General features: G+C 45.6%; 2 protein-coding genes and 1 pseudogene across 2 annotated transcripts; 1 reads left to right on the top strand and 2 right to left on the bottom strand.

The window, feature by feature from the left end:
• The first annotated feature begins 1,817 nt into the window (after positions 1 to 1,817).
• On the top strand, positions 1,818 to 7,845 carry LOC125554969 (annotated as a pseudogene).
• Positions 7,846 to 18,198: 10,353 nt separating this feature from the next.
• LOC125553142 (ER lumen protein-retaining receptor) lies at positions 18,199 to 20,954 on the bottom strand. Its single transcript, XM_048716926.1, has 6 exons — positions 20,682 to 20,954; positions 19,729 to 19,994; positions 19,436 to 19,551; positions 19,077 to 19,150; positions 18,922 to 18,985; positions 18,199 to 18,492 (listed from the first exon to the last, which is right to left on the bottom strand). Exons 1-6 carry the CDS (start codon positions 20,770 to 20,772, stop codon positions 18,456 to 18,458), a joined length of 648 nt encoding a protein of 215 aa, XP_048572883.1. The 5' UTR covers positions 20,773 to 20,954; the 3' UTR covers positions 18,199 to 18,455.
• Positions 20,955 to 22,236: 1,282 nt separating this feature from the next.
• LOC125554379 (probable polyamine transporter At3g13620) lies at positions 22,237 to 24,808 on the bottom strand. The gene is made up of 2 exons (XM_048717949.1): positions 23,765 to 24,808; positions 22,237 to 22,990 (listed from the first exon to the last, which is right to left on the bottom strand). The coding sequence occupies exons 1-2, from the start codon at positions 24,648 to 24,650 to the stop codon at positions 22,407 to 22,409; spliced, it is 1,470 nt and encodes a 489-aa protein (XP_048573906.1). The 5' UTR covers positions 24,651 to 24,808; the 3' UTR covers positions 22,237 to 22,406.
• Positions 24,809 to 25,661: the final 853 nt, after the last annotated feature.

Genomic DNA, 25,661 nt, shown 5'->3' on the forward strand with positions numbered 1-25,661 from the left:
ATGCTATTTTATATGATTTTTGTGACTAATCTATTAACCTAGGATCAACCACGCTGGAGTGTGTGCGTCAGGTTGCTCACACGCAACCTGCTCACCAAATAGAGAATCACTAGTTAAAGTACCCTTGCAAAGGTCACTCTCATCATACCATGTTGCGACAAATGGTGCACTATATATGCGCCACTTGTCAGGTTTTTTTTCTTATATTTGTTTGTTGAGAACATTTTATCTTTTAAGTCGCGTGTCTAAATCCTGAAGCGTTTGCACCGTTGGATTTCTCATGTCGAGATTTTGAAATTAAATTCCATGTCGATATGTGTTGATGTACCTTTATTTTCATGAAAGAACTAAACGAAAAAAATCAAGCTAGAAGCATGGTTTTTTTATCATTCTTTTCCTTTTTCGAAGAGGCACTGTTGTGCCTCTCGTGAAAGCAAATTTGTTCCTCAACGAGAAACAAATCTGTGCCTCACGGAAGAAAAAATGTGTTTTTTTGAGGTACACTAGAAGTAAATATATGCCTCTCATCGAAGGAAAAAAAAGAAACATGTTTTTTGTTGAAGAGGCACATTCCTCTCAAGACGTAAATTTGTGCCTTCGCAAGCAGTAATTTGTACCTCTCGTAGAAGAGAAAAATGAAAACATGTTTCTTCCCGAAAGGCATGACTGTGCCTACACGAGAGGTAAATATGTGCCTCTCGCGGAAGCAAAAAAACCATGTTTTCATGCGTAAAAATGTTTTTTTAAACATAGAAAAAACCTGGCAAAAACCGAAAAGCCGGAAAAAATAAAAAAATCATCTAAACCCGAAAACACGTTCAAAAAAATAAGAATCCAAGTCCCGAGAGAGCGCCGAGCAGCGGAAGTGGCGCGCTCTCAGCCAAGTAAAAGTGACCATGAGGGCTCCCGCAAGGGGTACCCTTCAATTAGTTGTTCTCGCCAAATAGGAGATGTCGTGTACCCTCAATAACACACAAATTTTGGAAATTCGGTACACATGTCCACTCGTGTAAGAGCATCTCTAGCAAATCCTTTATAACCGCTCAGCGTATAATTCCGGCAACTATATGGGTTTGACCCTTTTTTGGGCCAGACTAGACCCTGTATAGTCGCCCTGCCTGGTAAAATGTTTACAGTGGCCCGGAAAAAAAAACCACGCAGTATATATTCGGGTCCACTTCCGCGATATGGGTCGAAACCTATCCCCCCCCCCCCCCCCCGCCGTTATTCCCTATTTCCCCCTTTGATTTCTCGCAGTTGGTGACCTAAACCCACCGCCCCACCGACCGATCCACCACCGCTCCGCCTCATGTGGCACGGGATGTGGAGCGCCGGCCGCTCAGCCAGCTGTCACGATGACGAGGAGCGCAAGCGGTGCATCGCCGTCGACGCGACGTGGAAGCGCTCCGCCCGCCAGTACACCAACCACAGCCTTGAGCCGCCAGCATCCCTCCCCTGCCGCAAGACAAAGGAATACAACCGGCGGCAGGCTCGGCTCTTCGGTGCGGGCAGCTCTTCTGGCGCGGGTAGCTCGCGCACGTCGCTGCCGCCGATCAAGAGGGAGGCAGAGGAGCTCCCGCCGCTCCGCGTGGTCAAGAGGGAGACGGACAAGCTCCACGTGGTGAAGAGGGAACCCAAGGCAAAGGAGCGGGAGGAGGACAAGGTGGTGCAGCGTCGTCGCCGGGACGAGGAGATCAACCAGCTGTTGTACGAGTAGGGCCTCGCCAAGGCACGGGAGTTCGACGAGAAGATGGAGGCGTGGCGCCGTGAAGGCGACGCGCAAGACTCCATGTACATCGTCACCTCTGACGACGACGATGACGAGTGATCGCCACCAGGCTGCAGCATCGCTGCTGCACCCAGAGGGCTCCAGTGAGCCCCATCTTGGGCAGTAGGTTAGGGTCCCGACGCTGCGATGAATCTGCACAATGTAAATCGATGACCTCGTATACGTATCGATGATGAACTTCTATCTACTACTGTTTCTTGTTCATCTTTCGCGCCAAACCTTTTTTTTTCAAACTTTACAGTTTCAACTATGATTTTTTTTTCTGTTGCAGTCAAATTCACCCTTTATAAAAGGGAAAATGTGAACTATAAAACCCTTATAAGGGCTCGCCTTATAAGGGGTCGGCTAGAGATGCTCTTACTGGCTACTACCACTGTCCAGTAATCTAGGAGTAGTTCCGTAGAAACTAGAATCACTTGATAATGCAACCCGGTACGTAATACTAGCACACTGGCCACTGCCTCCTTGCCTCCTCGAAGGGGCGAGCTCTGTGGTAGTCTGGTGGCAAGTTTTGGAAGATTGGAAGGTCCTGCAGGGAGAGATAAATCTGGGACAAAGATCTTGCAATTGCAATGAAGGAGGAGATTGGAAGGCCCTGCGGCTGCGGGGACAGATTTTGGGGCAAGTTCGATCTTCCCGTGGGAGACCGGACCCACAAAACATGGCTGCGTGAGATTAACTGTTCGCACGTCGATCGATCGCCCTACCCAGGGCCAGGGGAGGGATCCGCCGCCGCCATCTAGGTCTCCACCATAGCTCCCCGCCGCCGTCCCCCGGCCGGCCCCAACACCTCGCCCATGCCTCCTGCTCTTCCTCCGCTAGGTACCGGTAAATGGCCGGCCGTCCCCCGGGCCGATCGACGCAGCTGGGAGGTGGCCTCCCTAGCTGCCCCGGCCGTCCCTGCTTGGCATGTGTACGCTTGTGATTTCTTCCTTCTTGATTGCAGGCCGGGTACGTGCGTGATGAACAGGCTTGACTCCTTGGTGGAAATATAAGACCCTGACCGCAAGTTCGTCGTCACAGAGCAGGTACGTACGTACGTCTCCTCCCATGCATGCAGGCACTTAGGGTGCATGTTAACACAAGCTTTACATTGCCGTGAACTATATGGACCGTGTTTCATTCACAGGGCCGTACCTGAGAAAAGGGAGGCCCGGTGCGAAATCAAATTACGGGCCCTTGGCATTTTTTCCTTTTCTTAACTTTTCCATGTCATGACTCATAGTTCCTTTTTTGACATCATGACTCGTAGTTCCTAATTCTTCTGAAGACACTGAAGAAGGTAAAACTAAGAAACAAACATCCAATGTTTAAAATTGGACATATACAGATAAAAAGGATTGAAGCTACCTTAGCCTTCAATTGCAGTCAGGCTCCAATTGATGCTGATGCACATAAGTTGCAGCGCTGGCAACAGGCAGCTAAGTGGTCGAGAGAAACACTGATATGCAACCCTACCAAATTGAGATCTGAGAAGAATAGAACACAAATAAAAAAAAGGGGATTGAGAGTGAAACATTACCTATTCAATGTTCATCGCAATGGGTTATTTGTGGAAATAGCACAGAATTAGCAGAGTGCTGCTACACACATGATGGTTGTGGACGATTTCCGCACGATGAAGCACATCAACCCGTCCATGTGTCGATTCAAAGTGAACAACACCGTTGAATACTCCATCGTGCGCAGTTCGTCCGGCTATTGTCGTCCACACAGTAGTTTCGTTAGCAGATGGGGATTGGGAGTGGAACATTACCTATTGAAAGTTCATCGCAATGGATTATCTTGGGGTAAATGCGGAAAAAAAAGATGGGGATTCAGAGTGGAACCTTAGCAAGGAAATAATGTTGCTGAGGATTTAGGAATTAAGAGTAAACTAAGGATCAAGGAGTGAAGATTGATGAGGAGTAGGAAGGGGTATTGTACCTGCTGTGTTAAGAAGCAGAAGAGTAGAAGAGAGCCATGCGTGAGAACCTCATTTTTTTAATGGAAAAAGGAGCCATGCGTTGAGGAGAGGCTGGATAATTTCTTCACGCAGGTTCCCATGTAGTAGTACTGGCTGAGTTAATTAAGCGCCAGGTTGCCATGCGTGAGCAGAGGCTGGTACGTTCCTGCTTTGATTATTCAACCGTCCATGGTAATAAGTGTACCTACCTCCTACTAACCCCAGCAATTAACTAATACTCTCGCTGATTTGGGGCCTCCGCTGACTTTGGGGCCCTGTGCAGGCGCACACGCTGCACATGTGCCTGGTACGGGCCTGTTCATTCATGAACTACGTGCGTTCGTTTCAGACTCAGCATATTGGTGAACTATGTTTCGTTCATGATGTAGTATACCAAATTTTGAAAAACAAATCAGTAAATCATGAATGATTGATGCAATATTCTGGTATAGTTTCAGTTAAAATTGACTTGCAGTTTAAGAAAAACTTGGCGTTTAAGATTTAAGTGCACCCCTTTTTCTTTCTTCCAACACAACACTCTACCAAAACTAAGCTTACTTAAGTCATGGCACCACAAGATAGCACGTATATTAAGGTGCCAAGTATCTGCGGTATCTTCACAGAAAATTTCATCAACTTCTCAAAATGGAAAGGGTACTTAAAAACTCGAGAGTTTCCAAATTAACGGGATAGATCAAAGTGATTTTTCTGTTCCAATCGTGAGATATCGTCGCAGATTCAAAGATTAGGCTCTCCATGAAAATTTTGTTTCCTTGTAATCCGAACGGCTTCCAGCGCAACAGCGGCTCACTGACAAATATTTACATTCATATTTCTTGTTGCTTCCTAAGGAGTCCGGCTGGTGCTCAGCGGGTGAAGCGAGGCGGCCGAGGTCTGGGAGATGGAGGTGGTTGCCGTGTGCATCGTGTGCACGGTTGTGGCGATCGCGACGGTAGTGTGCTTTCTCATGGCGCGGGCGATGTGGCGGGCCGGAGCGCGGGAGGCAGTGCTGGAGGCTGACCTGGTGAGGCAAAAGGAGGCGCTCCGGCAGGCGGAGCGCAAGAGCATGAACAAGAGCAATGCCTTCGCCCGTGCCAGCCATGACATCCGTTCCTCGCTAGCCGCAGTTGTTGGGCTCATCGAGCTCTCCCGATTGGAGGCCCATGACAACCCCAACCTCACCTACAACCTCGACCAAATGGGCGTCGGCACCAACAAGCTCTTCGGTCAGTCTGCAAGCTCCATATGCATCCATAAATCCATGGTCGATCCTACGTACCATTGCATACATAACAATGCCATGAAAGTAAATTTTAGTACTAGATCTACTCCACACTTGGCAAATTAGCAAATATGGTTGGCGCCACCTTTTAGTACTAGATCTACTCCACACTTGGCAAATTAGCAAATATGGTCAGATTATTATATAATTTTTCACGCCATGAAAGTAAATTTTCCACAAATAATATGTTTATAATTTTAGGTGTAGAACATGTGCAAGACAACTGTTATACGTTTTGAATATAAAATTTGCTCATCATTTATAAAATAAACAAGAAATAAATCTCTGTTTGGTAAAGAATCAATAGTTTTTTTAAGATTAAAGCTTAGGATAGTTGAAATAGAATTTTCCTATATCACCATGTTAGCAGCCAGTAGATACATTGTGTTTCAATATTTTCTGTCTATTTTGTGGTAAGGCAAATATTTTGTCACGTTAATGCACCATACGTGTTGGTTGTGGCCGTCTTTGAAAGCATAAAACGACAAGTTTTTTCACTCTCTCTCTCTCTCTCTCTCTCTCTCTCTCTGCTGAGCATATGATGACTAATATACATGTGTATATTACATGCAGATATACTTAACACGATCCTGGATATGGGCAAGGTGGAGTCCGGGAAGATGCAATTAGAGGAGGTGGAGTTCAAGATGACAGACGTGCTTGAGGAATCCATGGACCTGGCGAATGTCGTCGGCATGTCAAGAGGCATCGAGGTAATCTGGGACCCTTGTGACTTCTCCGTGCTTCGATGCACTGCCACCATTGGTGACTACAAGCGTGTCAAGCAGATCCTTGACAACCTACTTAGCAATGCCATCAAGTTCACGCACGAAGGCCACGTCATGCTTCGGGCATGGGCCAACCGCCCAATCATGAGAGGATCCGTGATTAGCACCCCGACGAGGTTTGCCCCCCGCCTTCGCCCTGGTGGGGTCTTCCGATGGCTCCTTGGAAGGAGGGAGAACTGTAATGAACATAATGGTTGCATGTTCTTGCAAAACGATCCCAATTCGGTTGAGTTTTACTTTGAGGTGGTTGACACTGGTGTGGGGATACCCAAGGAGAAGAGGGAGTCTGTGTTTGAGAACTATGTTCAAGTGAAGGAAGGGCATGGTGGTACCGGGCTTGGACTTGGAATCGTGCAATCCTTTGTAAGTGATCTCAACTCTTTTTGTGGAGGTTAAAACCCTGCCAAGTACATCAATGCTTTTTCTATGCTTTTGAATTGCCACTTGACTAAAATATCACCTTAATTTACACACTAGAAAGTATAATAATTTGTATTGTATATTGGAGGTTATATTTAAATTATAGTGACTTGAGATGAAGATGGCTATATCTTAATCCAAATGCTTAGAAAATTTATTGTATCTAAGAGAAATTCAGGCAACTTATGTTGTTTTGCATGTAACACTCAATAGAAGTTCAAGAAACTTAATACTTACTTTGTATGCTTAGGTTCGTCTCATGGGAGGAGAAATCAACATAATGGACAAGGAGCCAGGGGAAGCCGGAACGTGCTTCGGTTTCAACGTGTTCCTGAAGGTCAGTGAGACTCCAGAGGTTGAAGAGGACATCGAGCAAGGGAGGACGCCGCCCTCGCTCTTCAGTGAGCCCGCCTGCTTCAAGGGCGGGCACTGCGTCCTCCTCGTCCACGGCGACCAGACCCGCCGGATCCTGCACACATGGATGGAAAGCCTCGGAATGAAGGTCTGGCCCGTCCCACACACCGAGCTCCTCGCCTCGACTCTCGACAAGGCGCGCATCGCCGGCGGTGCCTCACCCTCGAGGCCGGCTTTGATGTCGTCGCTGCATGGCGTCGGAGGCGGCGACTTCGGTTGCACCACGGACCGGTGCTTCAGCTCCAAGGAGATGGTCCGCCACCTGCAGAACAGCGGCGGCATGGCCGGCAACCACAGCGGGTGTGTCCACCCCTTCGGCCTGCTCGTCATCGTCGACATCTCCAGCGGGATGCACCACGAGGTCGCCCGCGAGGCGGCGAGTTTGGCGAGGATCAGGCACCAGGCACCGTGCAGGGTCGTCTGCCTTACCGACCTCAAGACCCCCTCCGAGGATCTGAGGAAGTTCAAGGAGGCGGCGATCTGCGATCTCGACCTGCGCAAGCCCATCCATGGATCCCGGCTGCACAAGCTCCTCCAGGTCATGAGAGACCTGCAGGCATCCCCGTTCCAGCAGCAGCATTTGTATCAGTTCGGGACAGCCATGAAAGAACTGCCAGCGGCAGATCATACCTCTGAAATCACGCCCGCAGCCGCGGCGCCGACGCTGCAGGGACCAACCATTGTTGAAGACGGCAGGCCGCTGGAGGACATACGCGTGTTGCTCGCAGAGGACACCCTGGTGCTGCAGATGGTCCAGAAGCAGGTGCTGACAAATCTTGGAGCAGCTGTGGAAATTGCCACGGATGGCTCCATGGCTGTGGCCATGTTCACAAAAGCTCTTGAGGGTGCAAATGGCGTCCCAGAGAGTCATGTAGATACAGGGGCCATGCCCTACGATGTGATTTTCATGGATTGCCAGGTACATTTCATTTCTGATGATAGATGATTTAATTCGACACTGCTGCCAATTCAATTTTCTCTGGTTCAGATGCCGGTGATGGATGGCTATGAGGCGACGAGACGCATCCGTGAGGAAGAAAGCCGTCACGGCATCCGTACCCCGATCATCGCGCTGACCGCGCATTCCGAGGAAGAGGGTCAGCAGGAGGCCATCCAGGCAGGGATGGATCTTCACCTGACAAAGCCGATACCGAAGTCAAAAATCGCAGAGATTGTTCTTGAGCTCCGCAACGAAATTAAGAAGTGATGATGTTTTGTTTGTTCGTTCCTCGGTCATGGCATGATCAAAATGTTAAAGAAAGATGTAGGTGGGTTTTTTCAGTGATTAGGATGGTGATGATGAATTGATGATGATCGTGGCGTCTATGGTTACTGCATCCCCTGCTTTATATTATAAAGTAACCCTCCGATACAACCAGCTCGTTGGGGCCACGGCACAAACAAGCCCAAAAGAAAAAATGAGAGAAAGAAAGAGAAACAAATACCGACGCTGGCAGCTCAACGAAGCGAAGATGGCCGACTCCGGCTGTTGCATGCAGTAACCAACAGTAACAAATTTCCGATGCAGCTCAACTGACCACACAACCCTCAGCTTCGTTTGTCATTGTCCTCGCCTTCGTCTTCCTCTTCTTGCTGCACCTGTCACACTAGTCAGATAGCAACAACGCGCTTGGTGAGATGGGTTCCGGGAGGTGGAAGAGGCAGCGAGTGAGCAATGCAGAGCGAGATGGCGATAGAAAGCAAAAGTTTTGGTGGCTGATTTAGGAGTCAGTAAGAGTGGGCGTGGTGACAAGGAAGGCCTCTGCTCTGCTGCATTTGCATTCCCATGATATGATGATGCGAGACTACAAGAGGCCTCCAGTGGCTCTGGTTATTTGCTGATTTCTACCCCCTTGTTGCTTTTACATTTACTAGTAGATGTGGAAAGCAAAAAATGCATAATTAACTCCTTTTTACCGGGGAATGAAAAAACACGGACGGAGGCGACCAGAGCACATAGATAAGATGTAACGCGCGGTTGAGAAATCTTCCTCTTTGGAAGGAACTGATCGTCTGCCAACACCCTGAATTTCTTTTGGACGGCTGTGTTTTCCTTTTTGAGCAACCTTTACGTGTGTCATTCCAAGTACTGAACGGTTGGTTTAATTCAAACTTATCTGAAACTGGGTTCAGAGATCGATCATGACTTCATAGCACGCGTCAAATTCGATCATTTTCCAGGAGCAAAAGGCTGATCAACGCCAGATACTTTAAAGCCTTTGGTCCCATCACAACTTTCATCCATGTAATCGCCTGCCCACTGTCTGAGGGTACCCGGTAAAGTCACCGGTTTAAGCCGCGTAACAAGGAAAGGCAAATCCGTCGCTTTGCCGAAAATACGCTGGGCAAAGTTTTGCAAATCGTCTGCTCGTCCTTTGTGAATCGCATGAGCTTGCTTCCCCTGCTAAATTCTCCCTGCCTGGTGTTTGGTTGACGATGCTCCAACGTCGATCATTCCCTGCTTGTAAAAGAGGTAACTGTGGCGCAAAATGGTGAATGGTTCTCGGGTACTTTGGAGCTCATTTTCAAATTTTCTACAGCGCGAAAAAATCAAAAAATTGCGGGTAGAAAAAATCAAAACCTTTTTTTATTGCGAGTAACTATTTGTGAGCACACATAACACATGTATACTATGTATGTGCAGAATTTTGTAAGAGTATACTTTCACATCGTGGTGTACACAAAAAAAATACGTTTTCCAAACTGGGCCAATATTTTTTGTTGTTGGGCCGGACTTGTATTTTTTTACAGCCTACAAATCACAATAGTTTCAACGATTTTTCACAGATTGATACCGAACACATATATGTTTCCATGGAACTTTTCTGAAACTATTAGATAAGTTTTTTGAATTTTTGTTGATGGTGGATCAAACAGTCGCATGAAGAGCTTGTCCAAATTTGCACAAGACCCCCCAAGGAGTCTGATAATTGCACCCAGGTCTAGAGACTCCAAAGCTAACCGTTGGATCCATGATCCAACGACCTAGGAGCCCTCGTATCATGGGAGCAAGGTAGTCAGAATCCCGACCCGACTGCTAGAATCCTACGACTTCACGACTGTACAGAAGCATGTCGATTCAAATCCCACTATGAATCCGAATCAGGTAGAATCCATGTTGAGTCGCGATCCAAATCATCGAATCCTGTACACAAATGTACAATCCCGACTATGCTATGGACTATGTTCGATTCTACTAATTTATTTAAGCCGTTTGTTTAGTTGTAGCAGAATGGTATACCATCATCCAAACCCCTTTTCATATACCTCTTGGACCTTTATTCGCCTCCCAAGCCCAAACGCTCCGCTGCCGACACCTTTGATCTTGCTCTCAGAAACCCTAGATCGAAATTGAGGACCAGGCTTGTCGATAGATGGATGGGCATGAAAAGGAGGATGCTTCAAGATTGATCGGAGAAGGAGAGCAAGACCCTTCAAGGTTTAGCACTGCAGGTCAGATAGACAAGTGATCAACTATTCACGCACTCTAAAAAGAACCTAAGTAAATTTTGTGCATTGAAGCAACGGCGGAGCTATGTTATGACCTGAGGGGGCCGTGCCCCCCCCCCCCCCCCCAGCCCAAACGATTTTATTTCATTACTACTAGGTAGCAGTGGCCCCTGCTGGCTGCAGCTCGGCTTAATCCATCTTCACGCACAGTGCAGCAACGAACTAACCCATCTTCAGGCACGTGCTTCTCAGCTCATGTGTGTAAATTATATCTAGTGTGCATGCAGTTACTAGAATAGCCAGCGAACTCATTGACTCATTGTATTCATCCACAAAGGCACGAGAGTGGCGATGGTATGGATGGGCTCGCGCGCTCCTGATAGCTGGACGAACGATTGAACGACGCGTTGCGGGCTGTATTCAATGCGAGGATATGGAAACAGGCCGAGTACGCCCGTGAAAACGGTGGAGTTATCGGCGGAGGCGTGTAAAATAACGTGCAACTAACGACCGACGATTATGCTGTTCCATTGGCACTGGTTTGTCCGCACGGTACAGAACAGTGTCCGTTAGCTGCGCCACTGTTGATTAGATTATGCCACAACTCTCTAGTTGTTCACCTGAATGACTGGTCAACCTTGTGTTTGCTTCTATTATTGGTACAGGGAGATTTTTTTTCAAACAACCAAATAATTCAAAAAGTATATCTATATGTTCTCCGTCTCATGCAAATGCTATCTACCAATTTGTAGGGAAAAGGACAAAACATTTTTTGTGGAAAAAAACAAAAAGAACGCCAACGGTCACCACAAAATGTCACACTAAATTTGTTTGAGAAAAAGTATAGTTTTCGTCCCTCAACTCTTGGTGAAATCTAGATTTAGTCCTTCAACTTCAAAACCGGGCAACTTGCACCCCCCAACTACCGAAACCGGACAAGGTTCGTCCCTGGACTCGGTTTTGACCCGTGCTCACTCATATTCTTGTAAAGTTTTTTATATCCGTGAACTTTTTGAAATTCACATACACTTTTCAACTCCGCGTATTTTTTTACAAAAATAATCATACTTTTTTCAAATCAGCGAACTATTCTGAAATTCACGTACTTTTTCAAATCCATCATTTTTTAACATTTACGTACTTTTTTTTCTAAATCCCCGTATTTTCCCAAGTTTATGTAATTTTATCAAATCCAAGTTTTTTTCAAAGCCATGAACTGTTTTTGAAATCCGCATACTTATTTCAAATCCACATGTTTCCAAAGTCCGCATTTTTTTCAAATCCGTGTTCCTTTTATAATCCATGAACTTTGTTTGAAATTCACGTACTTGTTTCAAGTTGAAATAAGTTTTGAAATCCACATATTTTTGCGTAAAAGAAGTCCATGTCCACGTACTTTTTTCAAGTCCGCATAAAATTTTGAAATTCATGAACTCTTTCAAAAAAGTGTAATCGAATATGAAAAGCTACATCAATTTTTTAAAATTAAATGAACTTTCAAAAAATACGCATATTTGAAAAAGTACATGAACTTGGAAAAAGTACGCAGATTTAAAAAAATTACACAAATTTTTAAAAGGTTCACGTATTTGAAAAAAGTAACCGAATCTGAAAATATTACGTGGACTTGGAAAAGGTAGGCAAATTTGAGTCGGAACGGTCAAAACGGGGGTGGGACAGCACGAAAACCGGTCAACACCGTGAGCAGGGATGAATCTTGTACGGTTTCAGAAGTTAATGGTGCAAGTTGTCCGGTTTTGGAGTTGAGGGACCAAGTCTAGACTCCGCCAAGAATTGAGGGATGAAAAATATACTTTTCTTAATTTGTTTTCTTCACCACGAAACATTGCTGCTCCATTTTGCATGAAAAAATTTGTGGATGCTTGCACCACAAATGCGGAATTTATTAAAACTATTCAGACCATTTTTTTTAACCCTTAACACGTGAGCCAAAACGCCATAAGGAAGGGATTTGCTGGGTCTGTGCCGCTGCGTTGTCACGTTCTTACAGAAACACTTACTGCCGCCTTGTAATCTCTCTTTACCCGTGTTGACATATTGTATCTGCTAAAAACAATCTTCCTGCCTAAATTAAAAACATGGCCACTAATACGCTGGCAGTAGTTGATATACTATTTGAACTTCAACCAAACACTTCCTCAAACTGCCCCTGGTACGAGTATAAAATAAAAAATAAAAATGACGGGAGCACATTAAGCCCAGCATTAGGCATGCCGTTGGTGGGTCCCAAAACGTTTTCTTAAACTCTGATGTTTCCCTGATCACCCAGACCGTAGAATAGTCTATTCATGCCTCCGGGCTGGGGCCGTTTCCATACTCCGGTACATATTGGTGCCAAACAGTGAACAACGGCCCGCAGGAAACACCGTGGCCACCGCTTAAACGTCCGCAACCTCCATCGGTTCTCACGGCGTCTCTTGCCGTCGCGTACGCGCATTAAATATCCCCTTGTACGTCAGGTGTACCATCACACATCCCGTATCTATATGCGAACGAACGCCTTGCGATACCGTGAGCGCGCGAGCTCGTCCACGCCAATGGATTTTCGTCCACAAAGGGGTTACAAGTATATAAGAAGAGTACAGAGAGAGAGAGTAGAGCAGCGGCAGCACATGACTAGCTGAAGTATTTAGGCAGCGGATGACTCGTTCAATCTAACAATGTGGTGTGGTTCATCTCAACCAGCTGCCCCCGCCGTGACGCACAGCCTAAATCTGAAGAGCGTTGCCTGTACATCAACACTGATGTACAATGAGTCAATCTGGGGTTTTTTCTTGTGTGGTTTGATATAACTAATTGGGAAGTTTTTGGTGATGGCACTACAATTTTCTCTCTAAGTGGCAGTTGGTCAGCCGTTGATTGTACTATTGGACTGTACACATTATAAATCAATTTTATTAAGTCTCCGTCGATTAAGACTTCGTTATATCTTAGTTGATACTATATCCCTTAGATCTTGCATAGAGAATTGTACATTCTTTTCTTCAGTTTTTTCTTTTTCTTTTTATATACTATATCATCCTTAAGTCTTAGTCAACCGAGACCTAGCTACACTTATTATAAATTTCCTCTCAGCAGAAGTTGCTCATCATGGATTTTTTGTCTTTCGGCCCCCCCAAGCACTTTTGTCTAGCTCCGCCACTGCATTGAAGGTTTAAATGTTCTATATATTCCCTCCCATATATGTTCCATACATGCGAGCTAGATGGTATGTTAGGCATAAAAAGAAGTGGAATACAACTAGCATTGATGTGTACGTTCTTTGCTCCATATTTAGTGTCAAAACTCTATAGAACCCATATAAATTTCTTGTGTGCATACAAAAAATCTTATTTGAGTAAATCTAGTAGAATCCTCGATTCCACGACTCGATCTTACGACTCGATTCTATCTGAGGAAAATTGATCCGACTCTGACTACCTTGCATGGGAGCACCTGATAGTCTTCCCTCTAGATCGTCCGATCGACAATCAGTAGATAGATCAATATGAATAGTACGCATATATGGTGCATATGCTACAAAGATTCCATACAATGTCAATGCTACATGTTTGATGTTGTAGTGCCTGATTTGGCCTGTTCAGGTTCGTGGTTGTTGTTGCAGCAAAAATGGTGGTGGTTTCAAAAAAGGGTGTTGCGGTGGAAAGGTTTTTTATATGGTTGTGGTTGTGATGGAAACAAAGCAACTGCTAGATCCTACGAGGAAAAGGCCCCAAATACTAAAAAACTACACAAATATTCAAATTGCACGAGTAAGCTCAGACAACAAACCAAATACCGTCTACAATGTATGTTTGAACATACCAATATTATCCTTGGCAATGAGTTTAGTTAGGGTGATATCCTAGCTCCGATAAAATTCTTAAAGGTTGTACTGAGATCTACGTTAACTAGGTTTCCATATTTAATTATGTGTGTGGACTTTTACTTTATTTCATAAACTGGCGGGAGTACATGTTCATATCAAACAATACCAAGCAAATTCTGGGAGTGCATATGAAATAATGGAACCGTATATATGCAAAGTTAGTATAATCCATTTCATTTTTTTAATTACTATCAGCAATGTTATTTCAATACCAATTATATAGCGTACACATGTTATCAACTTACTACTACCAAACCCACTATAATATGTAGGACACATTTGATCACAAAAAATAGTGTAAATAACCGTGTAAGCGATTCAATTTGTACTCTAGAATTTTCTACAACTATGTTTATCTAATCATATACTTTAAAATCTACAATAAGATATTTATTAGACTATGTTTTAGATCCCAACCATAAGTACATCTACATTATGTAGTTTGAGAAATTGAAGAAATCAATAGAAGAAAGTAATTTATTACAAAATATGGTTAAATTTGGTACCTCACAATTATATTGTTGTTATACACATTATGATTTTATATGACATAGAACATTACAACTAATATTTAAAAACTTTGATATATGGTTAACTATGTCACTAAATGCTGCTGAATTATACTCGCTAAATTATGGCATGCTAAAAATAAAATTATATAAAGTATAAAAAATTGGTATAAATTGTATTAGTTTTAAATTTTCTTGTGGTTTTAAGTTTTGCATGAACTGGTCTTGACAGAATCATCACCACGCCTTTTATTTTGATAAACAAATAACTTGAAAGAGCCGGCGACAACAAGATGAAAAAGGGATAAAGATAACGACGATCGAAATATTAGACTTTGAGTTGTGTTTTCATTTTTTTATTTTTGTGTTTATAGAATATTATTTGATTTGTTGTATCATGCTTTTATTTCATTTACTATCTATGAACTTACTTTAGTTTTGGGTCTAATCCTATTGTTTGAATACATATATGTTACGTGCCCATTTTTCTATCGATACTCGAAATATTCACTGTTAAAATTATTTATTCTTGCAGAGTTATTTTTCTTTATACTCGGCAAAAAAATTTATTTAAATTCTTTTGGATGTGTGTGAATTTTGATGTAAGTCTCTTTAGATGGACATGTGGTTAATTTTTGTGGACATTATTATTTTTCCACATGCCCTCTCTTTCCCACCCTCTCCGTCTGTCTTCTCTTTCTCTTTTTCTCACTCTATCTTCCCGACCTTTTTATTCCGTCGTCATGACCCTATATATTTCCACTCATGTGGGTATTCTGTTGCATCCGTGTTTTAGATGATCTTGTTCGTGGTACCTAAGGAACCGCAAGGTTCTTAGAAGGGAAACGTTTAGAATCGGTCGACCGCCAGGCTTCGGCCGGTCGCCTCTGTCCCGCGCCTTATCTCAGTTTTTTGCTGGCCACTCATTCTTCGTATTCCTCATGTGGACGCTGTCATCTACCTCTCCTCCCTCCATCGCAGCTTTTTCCACTAGCCTTTTGAGATGGAGTATGGTGTGTGTCGCTGTCGCCATGCCAATGGAGTTGCTACTGGGAGGTGTTGCTTGGGAGGGCCGCGCCCAATCACAGCTGCAATGGGAAACTTCGCCGACGCTGCACTTCGCGGACGCCCTGCACCTCTCCGTACCAGCCCCGGGGGTGGCGGAGCTGCGTCATTTTTCACAAGCCAAGTTGAAGCTGCAAATGGCCAGGTAAAACGCTACAACCGGCGGCGCATTTTGCTACAACTGTGGCCGTCGGTGCAGGAAGGGAAGGCTACATCGACACTTTTTGTTACAACCGCATAAAGAAAAGGTTGTATCCAGTGTCATGTTTTGCTATAACCGTGGCCACCAGTGCTGGAAGAGAAGCCTACGTCGGCGCTTTTTGTTGCAACCACATAGAGCAAAGTTGTAACCGGTGTCGTGTTTTGCCACAATGGCGACCGTGTTTTGCTGAAACCAACAATTATCGGCGCTGGAGAAGAAGCTATCAGATGTTGCAACAACGAGCTTCACGTGCTGGAAACAACCGCCGATGATGCTGGAACCAACCTCCGGCGGTCCTACAACCTTGGCGACAATATGTTGGAATCGATCGCCGGAAGAGCTGCAACCATCACCGTCAGAAGCTGCAAACAACCAGCGGTGGCGCTACAACCGTTTGACACAGCAAAGGAACTATGAGTGACCTGCGAGATGCTTTTCTGCTGGAACCGGTGAGTCGGGGAGCTGCAACCATGGAGTCAGGGGAGCTGCATGCCACCAGACGCCATGCTCTGCTCGCCGTCGGGATGCTACGACACCATGGCCAGAGGCCGCTGGGGGATGCTACGACCATGCCAGGGATTTTCGTTGGACAACGAGCTGTGGTTTGCGGTGAGGGCAGCGAGGCGCTACATGCGGCGAGGTCTGGTGGACGTGGAAGGGCAACAAACGGGGGGAGGTGGCGGCCTGCGGCGCGGCGATGCTGCTGTGCAGTGCTACGAGACAGGCGGGGGACGGGGATCTGAGGGAGATGATGGCGTCCAGATCGCGCGAGAGGACGACGCCCACGGGGATCAGACACGAGTCAATCGAGCGGCCGGTCAACCGGCGCCTATCACCCGCCCTTGTTGGAACCGGGAAAGCGGTTGACTGAGTATCCTATCTAAGGATGGCAATTTTACCCATGGACATGGATATCCGACCCGAATGGACAGGGTCTGGATATGCTTTTGTGTCCATGAATGCCGCCCAAACTCGACCCGGTTGCTCGTGGGTAGGGCATGGATATAATATTGTACCCGTGGATATATCCAAACCCGACCCGATAGTGTGACTTAATGGGCCAAAATCTGCTATCCCTACCCCACAGTCACATGTCCCACTGCAATTTTGCACTTTGTTATCTAAAACATGTAAAAGAAATTGCACAATCTCCATCGTGACTTTTATTAGTTGACATTCAATCCCTTCTGTAACATACTCCAATGCCCCTTCCCTTATTTTTATCTCCTTGTTAAATGACTCGTCATTCACAACTATTAGAAAAATACTAAATGATCTTAGCTTGTTAGTGGACGTTGATTTACCATAAGTTGATATTTAGCATAAGTGAGGCCTAGCCTACCACAAGGTGAAGAATGAAGGAGTTTATGTTAACACTGTGTTATGTGTAATATATATTTCTTGAGAGGACCCAATGGATATCCAGTGGGTATGGATATCCAGCGGGTTTGGACATGGACACAATTTATCACCCATGAATTTTTTGTGGATGGACAAAGACTGTCTTCATGGATATGGATATGGATTTAATATTGTTCAACCCGATCCAAACCCGATCCATTGCCATCCATTCCTATCTAAAATGCCACAGACTCTCTGTTGCCGGCAAATAAGCAGGTGTTTGACCAGAAATTCAAGGGCCCATGGAAGATATACCAAAGCAGGTCGAAGGCGAGCTGGTAACTAACAAGAGTGGACCAAACTAAATTTTGATGGAGCTATTGCTCTCGTACTCGACGCATAGCTGAATACATACACGCGAGTGCAGTGAAGGTTGAGGCTGCAACATGCCTAGAAGGCCTCCGGCTTGCGGCGAACAGGATTCAGATGCCAAGCACTATTGAATCATACAATGCATAGGTGATAAAAGAGCCTGATGGTGCAGGAACTGGAAGAGTATTTGTGCTCGGATTGTGGATGTGCCGTGGCACAAGAGAAAGACAGGATGAAGCCAACTTCATGGACCTCCTGCCATCGGAATGCTCCTTGACCAAGGATGTCATCCTCATTTCGCTTATTAGTGAAATCCTCTCTTTTGTGACCGCGTTGTGCCCAATGGACTGCCATTTTTTTTTACCTAAACCTCTGCCTTCTATAAAGCTAAGGTACATATTTTGCGTACTCTCAAAAAAGGAAATCCTCTCTTTTACACTCTGAATTGTTTTTACATCAATTGACTATTGAATGCTATGGGTTGGTAGGTTTTAATCTTTCTCAAGAACCCGTGTAGCTGCAACAACGTACAGGGATCTCGAAATTCAAACAGTTTCAGCTAGCCTGAACAGAGTATCCTAGAGCAGGACATCCATGAATCTAGTTCAAGGTTGTGTTTTAGACTTTGCTGGTAGTTCGAGGTTGTAATATGGATCGACTTCTCTCATTTAACTCTTCAGTCTTCACTAGTTAATTACTTTCTTTGAAGGAACACACATGGACGCTACGACATTGCGAGTTATGAAATACAACCATATAAGCAGCAGCACCATCGAGTTCCAAACAGTATCACAAGTACACAACCTCCTTATATTACCTTACAAGATACAAGGCGAACCTAGCTTTCACCTCCGAAAACATTGGAAGGAAACAAGAAAAACCAGGGACCCAAAACGCACATCTGTATCATATGATCCATATCTTTCCTATCTACCCATTAAGTTAAGCAAGCCGTAATACCTAGTCTATCTTGGAAGGAAACAGCGAGCTCAGGCTGGTAGCTCTAGCTTCACGTTGTTCTTCCAGCTGCAAATTGTCCAGAGTAATACCGTCAGTGGAAAGGGACAATTCATGTTGACTAGCAACTGTGTATGTGCAATGCACATTTTACATAAATGATATCGCAGAATATGTAGTAACATATACAACCAAGAGATGAGTGTTCCAACAGCCGGAGGGCTAGATTATATCACACAGAATATGTAGTGTACAGTGGTTCCAACAGCTGGGGAGCACTGTGTGCTGAGTCAGTACTGAAATGTAACAACGAGACAGAATGCGGGGAAAATCGAGACCTAACGAACAATTATTGGTGGGTACTTAGTGTGTTAGTGATTATAAGGACACAAGGTTATCCATTGGATTAATCTGTTTGGATTATGGATTGACTGGACAAATTCCAATTCATGCTTTTTATATTGGTATAAAAATGATACGGTAAATCAAAGGCAATACCTTATTATGTAATAGTAGAAGAAGTCAGCATACAGCATAGTCTGCACGATACCCGCAATCCAGCCTGCATTGAAAACATCTCGGTTACAAAATGAGTAATGATCGCATCCCTGTAATCTTGAGAAACGGGACGGTATGGTGCATAGAGTTCATACTTATCCAGTGAACAAAATGGGGCTCAGTGAAGTATCGGTAAATCCAGTTGAGGATATAAAGTACGCGGTAGGCACTGTATCACCACCAGGGTAAATGTGTTAGGAAACAATTACGTAGTAGCATCATACCTAAAACTAGAAAAGGGAAAACAAGGTCCCGAGATGATATCTGAACACCAGAATATGACAATAGAAGATTCAGATGATTAACCAAAACTAAAACACAAACAAAAGGGTAGATTGACAATTACATTATGTATAGGCCGCTATTATCGTACAAAGTATAGTCCTGAGCTTTATTTCTTTCAATGCAAAAGCAACATAATTATGTGTCTTCAAATAAAAGGAGGAGACGTTACCCCAAAAAGAAGACATATTGGCCAGTCAAGTTGTCGATATTCCTTGTGCGCTGTAGCAACACAAGTTGAGGCAGAATTGCTACAGCTTCCAAGTAAATGGAGAATGCCCACATCACCTGTCCAGATTAAAGGTGCAAATTATCACAACGCGGGCATTCTATCTAAAGAGAGCAATAATATAAGGCAACACCCATCAAACCATCATACAATGGTTTCAACAACTATGGGCAATTCAGAAAGGTCAAAAATTGGCATCATAACATAGTGAGCATGTAGGAACTAACAAAACTGACCTCTCTGAAGGTGAACCTCTCATTAATGAGGAAAGCCAGAACCAAACATGGCAGCACTATGAAATGATGGCGAAAGGTGTCGTGCTCCTTGTCATAGGTCCTACGCACGATCTTATGCTTCCTCATGTACCAAACTATCGAGAAAGAGCTCGCCAGGAAGACCAGCTTCATGACGGTATTATACAAAGATACAAAATGCACAAACAGGTCCAGGTAGCGAGCTGCAAAAACTAGTGCATATAGCTCCTGCGTCTTCAGGGATATGCCTGCAGGGAATTATCAAATGTAAAAAAACAAAGGCCCATCAAACTAAATGCTAACAGACTCTATTGCCAGTAGTATGAGCACAACTAATTACTTCCTCCATCCGGAATTAGTTGATGCGCAAACAGATGTGTCTAGCACTGAAATACGTCTAGATACATCCATTTGAGCGTCAACTAATTCAGGACGGAGGAAGTAGAAAACAATACTATACGGAGAAAAAAAATTCGAGTTTAATTATCATGTAGCAAGTTGGCTTCTACTACAGGATTCGACTCTTTAGCAGTGAAGGGATGCTGTTACAGAACTGGCCTACAGCCTAGTCTAGGAAGCAGAGTAACTGGTCTCATTAGTAAGATCGATTTACTCTTAATTTCTTACCAAATACTCCCTCCGTTCCGATTTACTCGTCATGGTTTTAGTTCAAATTTGAACTAAAACTGAACTAAAACCGCGACAAGTAAATCGGAACGGAGGGAGTAGTTGCATCAAAATTAGAATAGCTTGCACAAGCCACCAACATTTTCTGAGCCCAAACTGTCTAATGCTGAAATCAGATTTTCTGAGCGCGCACCCCCACTATCCATACATGGAAACGAGAAACCAACAGACAAAACTGAAACTAAATTCACCCTCACTGACTGATTTAACTCTAATTGCATGAATTTCTGGTTCCAAGGCGGAGTTACCTGCGCACGACTTGATGGTGTGGATCTTGAGGAGCAGCACCACCACGCTGACGAGGTGGGTCATGTCCCCGGCGAGCCGAAACAGATTCATCTCCGCCTGCCTTTGGGTGACCGGGATCCGACCTCCGGAGCCCTCAGATCTCGTCGGCGGCGAGCTGCCTCTCTGGTCGGCGGGAGGCGGGCGAATGGAGGGGGCGGGGTGAGGACTGAGAGGTGGGGCCGGGCGAGGAGAAGGCCGTTTCGGCCGCGTGTATCTTGTGCGCGGACCGGTGGGCGTGGGCTACGTGGTCGGGCTGACGTGGCGCCCTGCAATTGGCCGGTCCCTCTTCAGGAAGGGGATTTTCAGCCCTATATTTCCTGCAAGTAGAAATAGATACTCTCTTACATTTATCCATTATTAAATTCACACGCAAAATCAGTTTGATGTGAAATGTGTATTCATCGTATATAAGTGCAAATTTGGTAAAATGCTTAAGTTATCGTCTCATCTTCAAAATTGAATGCTATAATGTCGGCTGTAGTATAAGGGTGTGAGCTTCCTCACCATTTTGTTAGTTGGTAATATGAAGTTGGTCAATTATCTATTTTCCAGCTCTAACTATCCGGTTGTAAGGAGAGAAAAATGGAATCTCACTCGTTCATCGTATAGGCTATGAAATACGTTGTTTCGTTGCTCCGAACACAGAAGAAAAGAAGAGAAATGGATGGCATGCAGCTTACTAGATGTCATAATTGCCCTGACCAAATCAATCGTGTCAGCGTGGTACCAAGAGAATCACAATCCTTATAAACCGGCATTTGCACCAACATTTTCTGAGCGCAAACTGTGTAATTCTGAAATTAGATTTTCGGAGGCCACGCCACCAGTATTGATGCATGGAAACGAGAAACCAACAGATAAAACCGAAATCAAATTTATCCTCACTGACTGATTTAACTCTAATTTTATGAATTTCTGGTTCCAAGGCCGAGTTACCTGCACAAGACTTGATGGCATGGATCTTGAGGAGTAGCACCACCACGGCTGACGAGGTGGGTGATGTCCCCCGCTACCGAAATAGGTTCATCTCCGCTTGCCTTTGAGAGGCCGGGATCCGACCTCTTGAGCTCTCAGATCTGGTCGCTGGGAAGACGGCAAATGAAGGGGGCTAGGGTGAGGATTGAGAGGTCGGGCCGGGAGAGTAGAAGGCCATTTTGGCCGCGTGTATCTTTCGCATGGGCTACGTGGTCGGGCTGACATGGTACCCTTTGATTGGTCGACCTCTCTTGAGGAAGGGGATATTTAGCCCTATATTGCTTGCAAGTCAGAAATAGATACTCTCTTACATTTATGCATTAAATTCATATGAAAAAATATTTTGGTGCGGTATTTATTTAATATAAGTGCAAATTTGGTAAAAAAAGACTTAAGTCCCAATCTCTTATCTTCAAAATCGACTGACATTGCATTGGTTGTACTATAAGGGTGTGAACTTCGTCACCATTTTGTTGGTTGACAATATGAGCTTGGTCAATTATCTATTATCCGGTTTCTAACTACCCGATTGTAAGGAGAGAAAAAAAATGGAATCTCACTTGTTCATCGCATAGGCTATGAGAAACCTTGCTTCGTTGCTCTGCACACAAAAGAAGGAAAGAGAAACAGATGGCATGCACATTACTAGATGTCATAATTGCACTGGCCAAATCAAACCTGTCAACATGACACCAAGAGAATCACAACCCTCAGACACCGACATTTGCACTCTTCTGGTGACGCTCGTACATCAAACCCTCGCCATCGACGGTGCCAAACTTGAGGAACCCCCTTGCGTTACAAAACTTCATGAGGTAATAGATCCCGAGGCCTGCCGCGGTGAAGATGGCGCTGATGGCATACGCCTTCCAGCCGGCGATGGCCATGACGAAGACAAGGAACCCTGAGGGGACGAGACATAGGACAACAATGCCTGGGAGTCGCAGTGGTACCCGGTAGGGGCGCGACATCTCGGGGCGCTTAATCCGGAGCCAGATGAATGTGGCAAACTCGAGGAGCATGCCGAGGCTGTAGAGGAAGTTGGCAGCGGTCACAATGTTGTTGAAGCTGAAGAAGGACATGCCGAGGGTGATGAGGCTGGTGACCACGATGCTGACCCAGGGTGTATTGAAGATTGGGGCTCGTAGGGCGAAGACGCGAGGGAGGAGGCCCAGGTCCGCCATTCCAAGCAGCTGGAAGGCCGCACTGCTTAGCGTCGCTGAGTAGAGGCCGATGGAGGAGAGCACCGCGCCCACCTCGATCCAGTACTTGAGCCAGTCGCCGGCGATCATGCCTGCGTTGCAATGAAATTAGTCATGTCACAAATTGTTTGTGGCCAAATGGCACTCCTAGCTTGTGTGAACGGAAAACCTTCTTTATAGATGAAAAATAAAAGTTAATTTATCTTAGATCTTCATTACTAACACACTATGAGCATTACCTATTGTTGTGCATCTATACATTTTTCTTTTTAGTGACAGTGCTTCTATTGAAAGAAAGTCCAACGCCCGAAAAATGGGAAGCTGGAATATAAGCCAGTCTAGTGTCGTTCTAAGCTAAGTAACCCAAATGAAAATTTTCAGATTCACTTTCCCTGCCCTAGTAAGTAAAATTTTAGGACCCCGATAAATCCTGAATCTTCGGAATTTTCTGCCTTATAAGATTTACTACTATTGTACGAAAAGAAAGTATTTCTGTTGCCTAGTTCTACTGGTTGTGACGCAAAAATCGGCTTTTGGCATGTTAAACTTTCAATGTTCATGATTTTTACAATTCAAATATCATTTTCAATACTTGGATTTAAATTTAATGTCCATCTTGAAACTTGTATCAAAATTTTGGGGAGTATATGTGCACACGCCACGCAACAATATCCTAGGATTCTTTATGCCAAATGGGTCTCCTCCACACGTGGTTACGAATCATTTTGCAATCTAAAAACACTAAACAAGTGACACTAAAAATACTATAATCCATAGCTGTTCGTAGTGCATCGACAGACAACTTGCATGCAACAAGGGCGCAAAGCAACGCGTTTGCGTTGATTTATAATGAGTAAAATAATTACCTGCGGCGTCGGCGAAGAAGCCGTTCCCCCACTGCTGCGGCGGCGCGTCGACGGCGCCGGTGGCCGCCATGAGCGGCAGCAGGTACCCGAGGGACGTCATGCCCACGGACGCCATGAGCGCCGTCGGGAACGTCTTGCCGGGGTTCTCCACCTCGCCGGCCATGGTGCTGACGCTGTCCCAGTAGTTGAGGTTCCAGAAGAGGGTGTTGAAGAAGAGCTTCCAGTCCTTGTCGCCGGCGGTGGCCCCCCACCTGTGCGGCCGGATCTTGGGCAGCGCGACGCCGGTCATGAGCACGAACGGCGACAGCGAGGCCACCCCCAGCGCCACGGCGGACCACCCGACGACGCTGAGCCCCGTGTAGTTGAGCAGGGAGAGCGCGACGTTGAAGGTGACGATGGTGGCCACCCGGGCGCCGCCGCCGGCCACGGCGGGGACGACGCGGGCGAGGTAGTCGGCGCAGAGCGCCGGGAAGGCGGCGCCGTTGATGGCCCCCGACACGTACTTCCAGGTGCCCATGAGGGAGCCCGAGACGGGGCCGAAGGCGCGGTCCGCCCAGACCACGAAGCCGCCGTTCCCCGGCATCGCGGTGGAGAGCTCCGCCGTGACGAGGGCCTCCGGGATGGCCCAGATGAAGGGGAAGATGAGGAAGCCGAGCAGCGCGTAGAGCGGCCCCGCCGACTGCACCGCCGGCTCCGCGCCGTACGGCCCGCCGGCCACCTCGAAGAAGATGAGGAAGATGAGCGGGACCAGGGACAGCTTGTTCTTGGCGCCCTTGCCATGCCCATGGCCGGCTCCTCCTCCTCCTGGTGCTCCGCCGCCGTCATCGGCCTTGTCGCCGTCGAGATTCCTTTTGTCGCCGTCGAGATTCTTGATCTCTGGAGTCATTCCCGGAGCAGCGTAGGAGCAGGAGTAGGAGTGACCGTGGATACGTGCTCCGTGGAGTCGGGACAAGCGTGAGGTTGGACTTGGACTGGCTTCGCGCAGCCATTGCCGGCCGATCGAGTTTATATATATGCACGCATTGTTTACTGGGAATCACATGAGAAAGATTGACTCTTCGTGCATAACTGCTTTAATTTGGCAAGGAGGCTGCGGGGTTGGTGCACCAATCCAATCTCTGACTCTGAGTTTTTTCTTGTGTGTCTTTTGTATTATACTCCCTCCATTCCCAAATATTTGTCTTTCTAGATATTTCAACAAATAACTACATACGAAATAAAATAAGTGAATCTACACTTTAAAATATGACTACATACATCTGTATGTTGTAACCATTTGAAATATCTAGAAAGACAAGTATTTGGAAACGGAAGGAGTATATAAGATAGAAGAATAGAGTTATGTTACAAGCAATGTCGCACCATAGATGATCACCAGCTAACTAGTAAGGTGTGTGCGGGGTGGATGAAAGATCCACCCGTAGGAGATTGTTGATACTCTTGTAAAAGATAATGCGGTCATCACCTTGCAATAAAATTACTACATTTGTGAACAAAAACGCAGCTATCAAGAGAAGTCTTCCGTTCCTTGATCTCCTTGATGATTGCACCATAGGTTCCACAAGATCACTGCTCAATATCTTTCACCACCACTAAGCAATCAGAAGCAACCAAAATGCTTCTAAGGTTAAGATCCCCAGCAAGAGCTACTCCTTCTCGGCACGCCAGAGCTTGTAGACAAGGCGTGGGGCAGCAATGTTATTGACAACAATAGCCGATGCACTAACATATGCTCCATTCGCATCCTTGCAGAGAGCCACGGCCGCACCTTTAGTATCAGGACGAGCGAAAAGCACCATCCACATTAATTTTTGCATGTCCCGATTGGGGCGACAACCACCGCTGATGGGGGTTGAGGGTAGGTCTAGGTGCAGAAACAGCCGACCATTCCAACACC

Source organism: Triticum urartu, chromosome 4 (assembly GCF_003073215.2).
Source record: "Triticum urartu cultivar G1812 chromosome 4, Tu2.1, whole genome shotgun sequence".
NCBI classification, from domain to species: domain Eukaryota; kingdom Viridiplantae; phylum Streptophyta; class Magnoliopsida; order Poales; family Poaceae; genus Triticum; species Triticum urartu.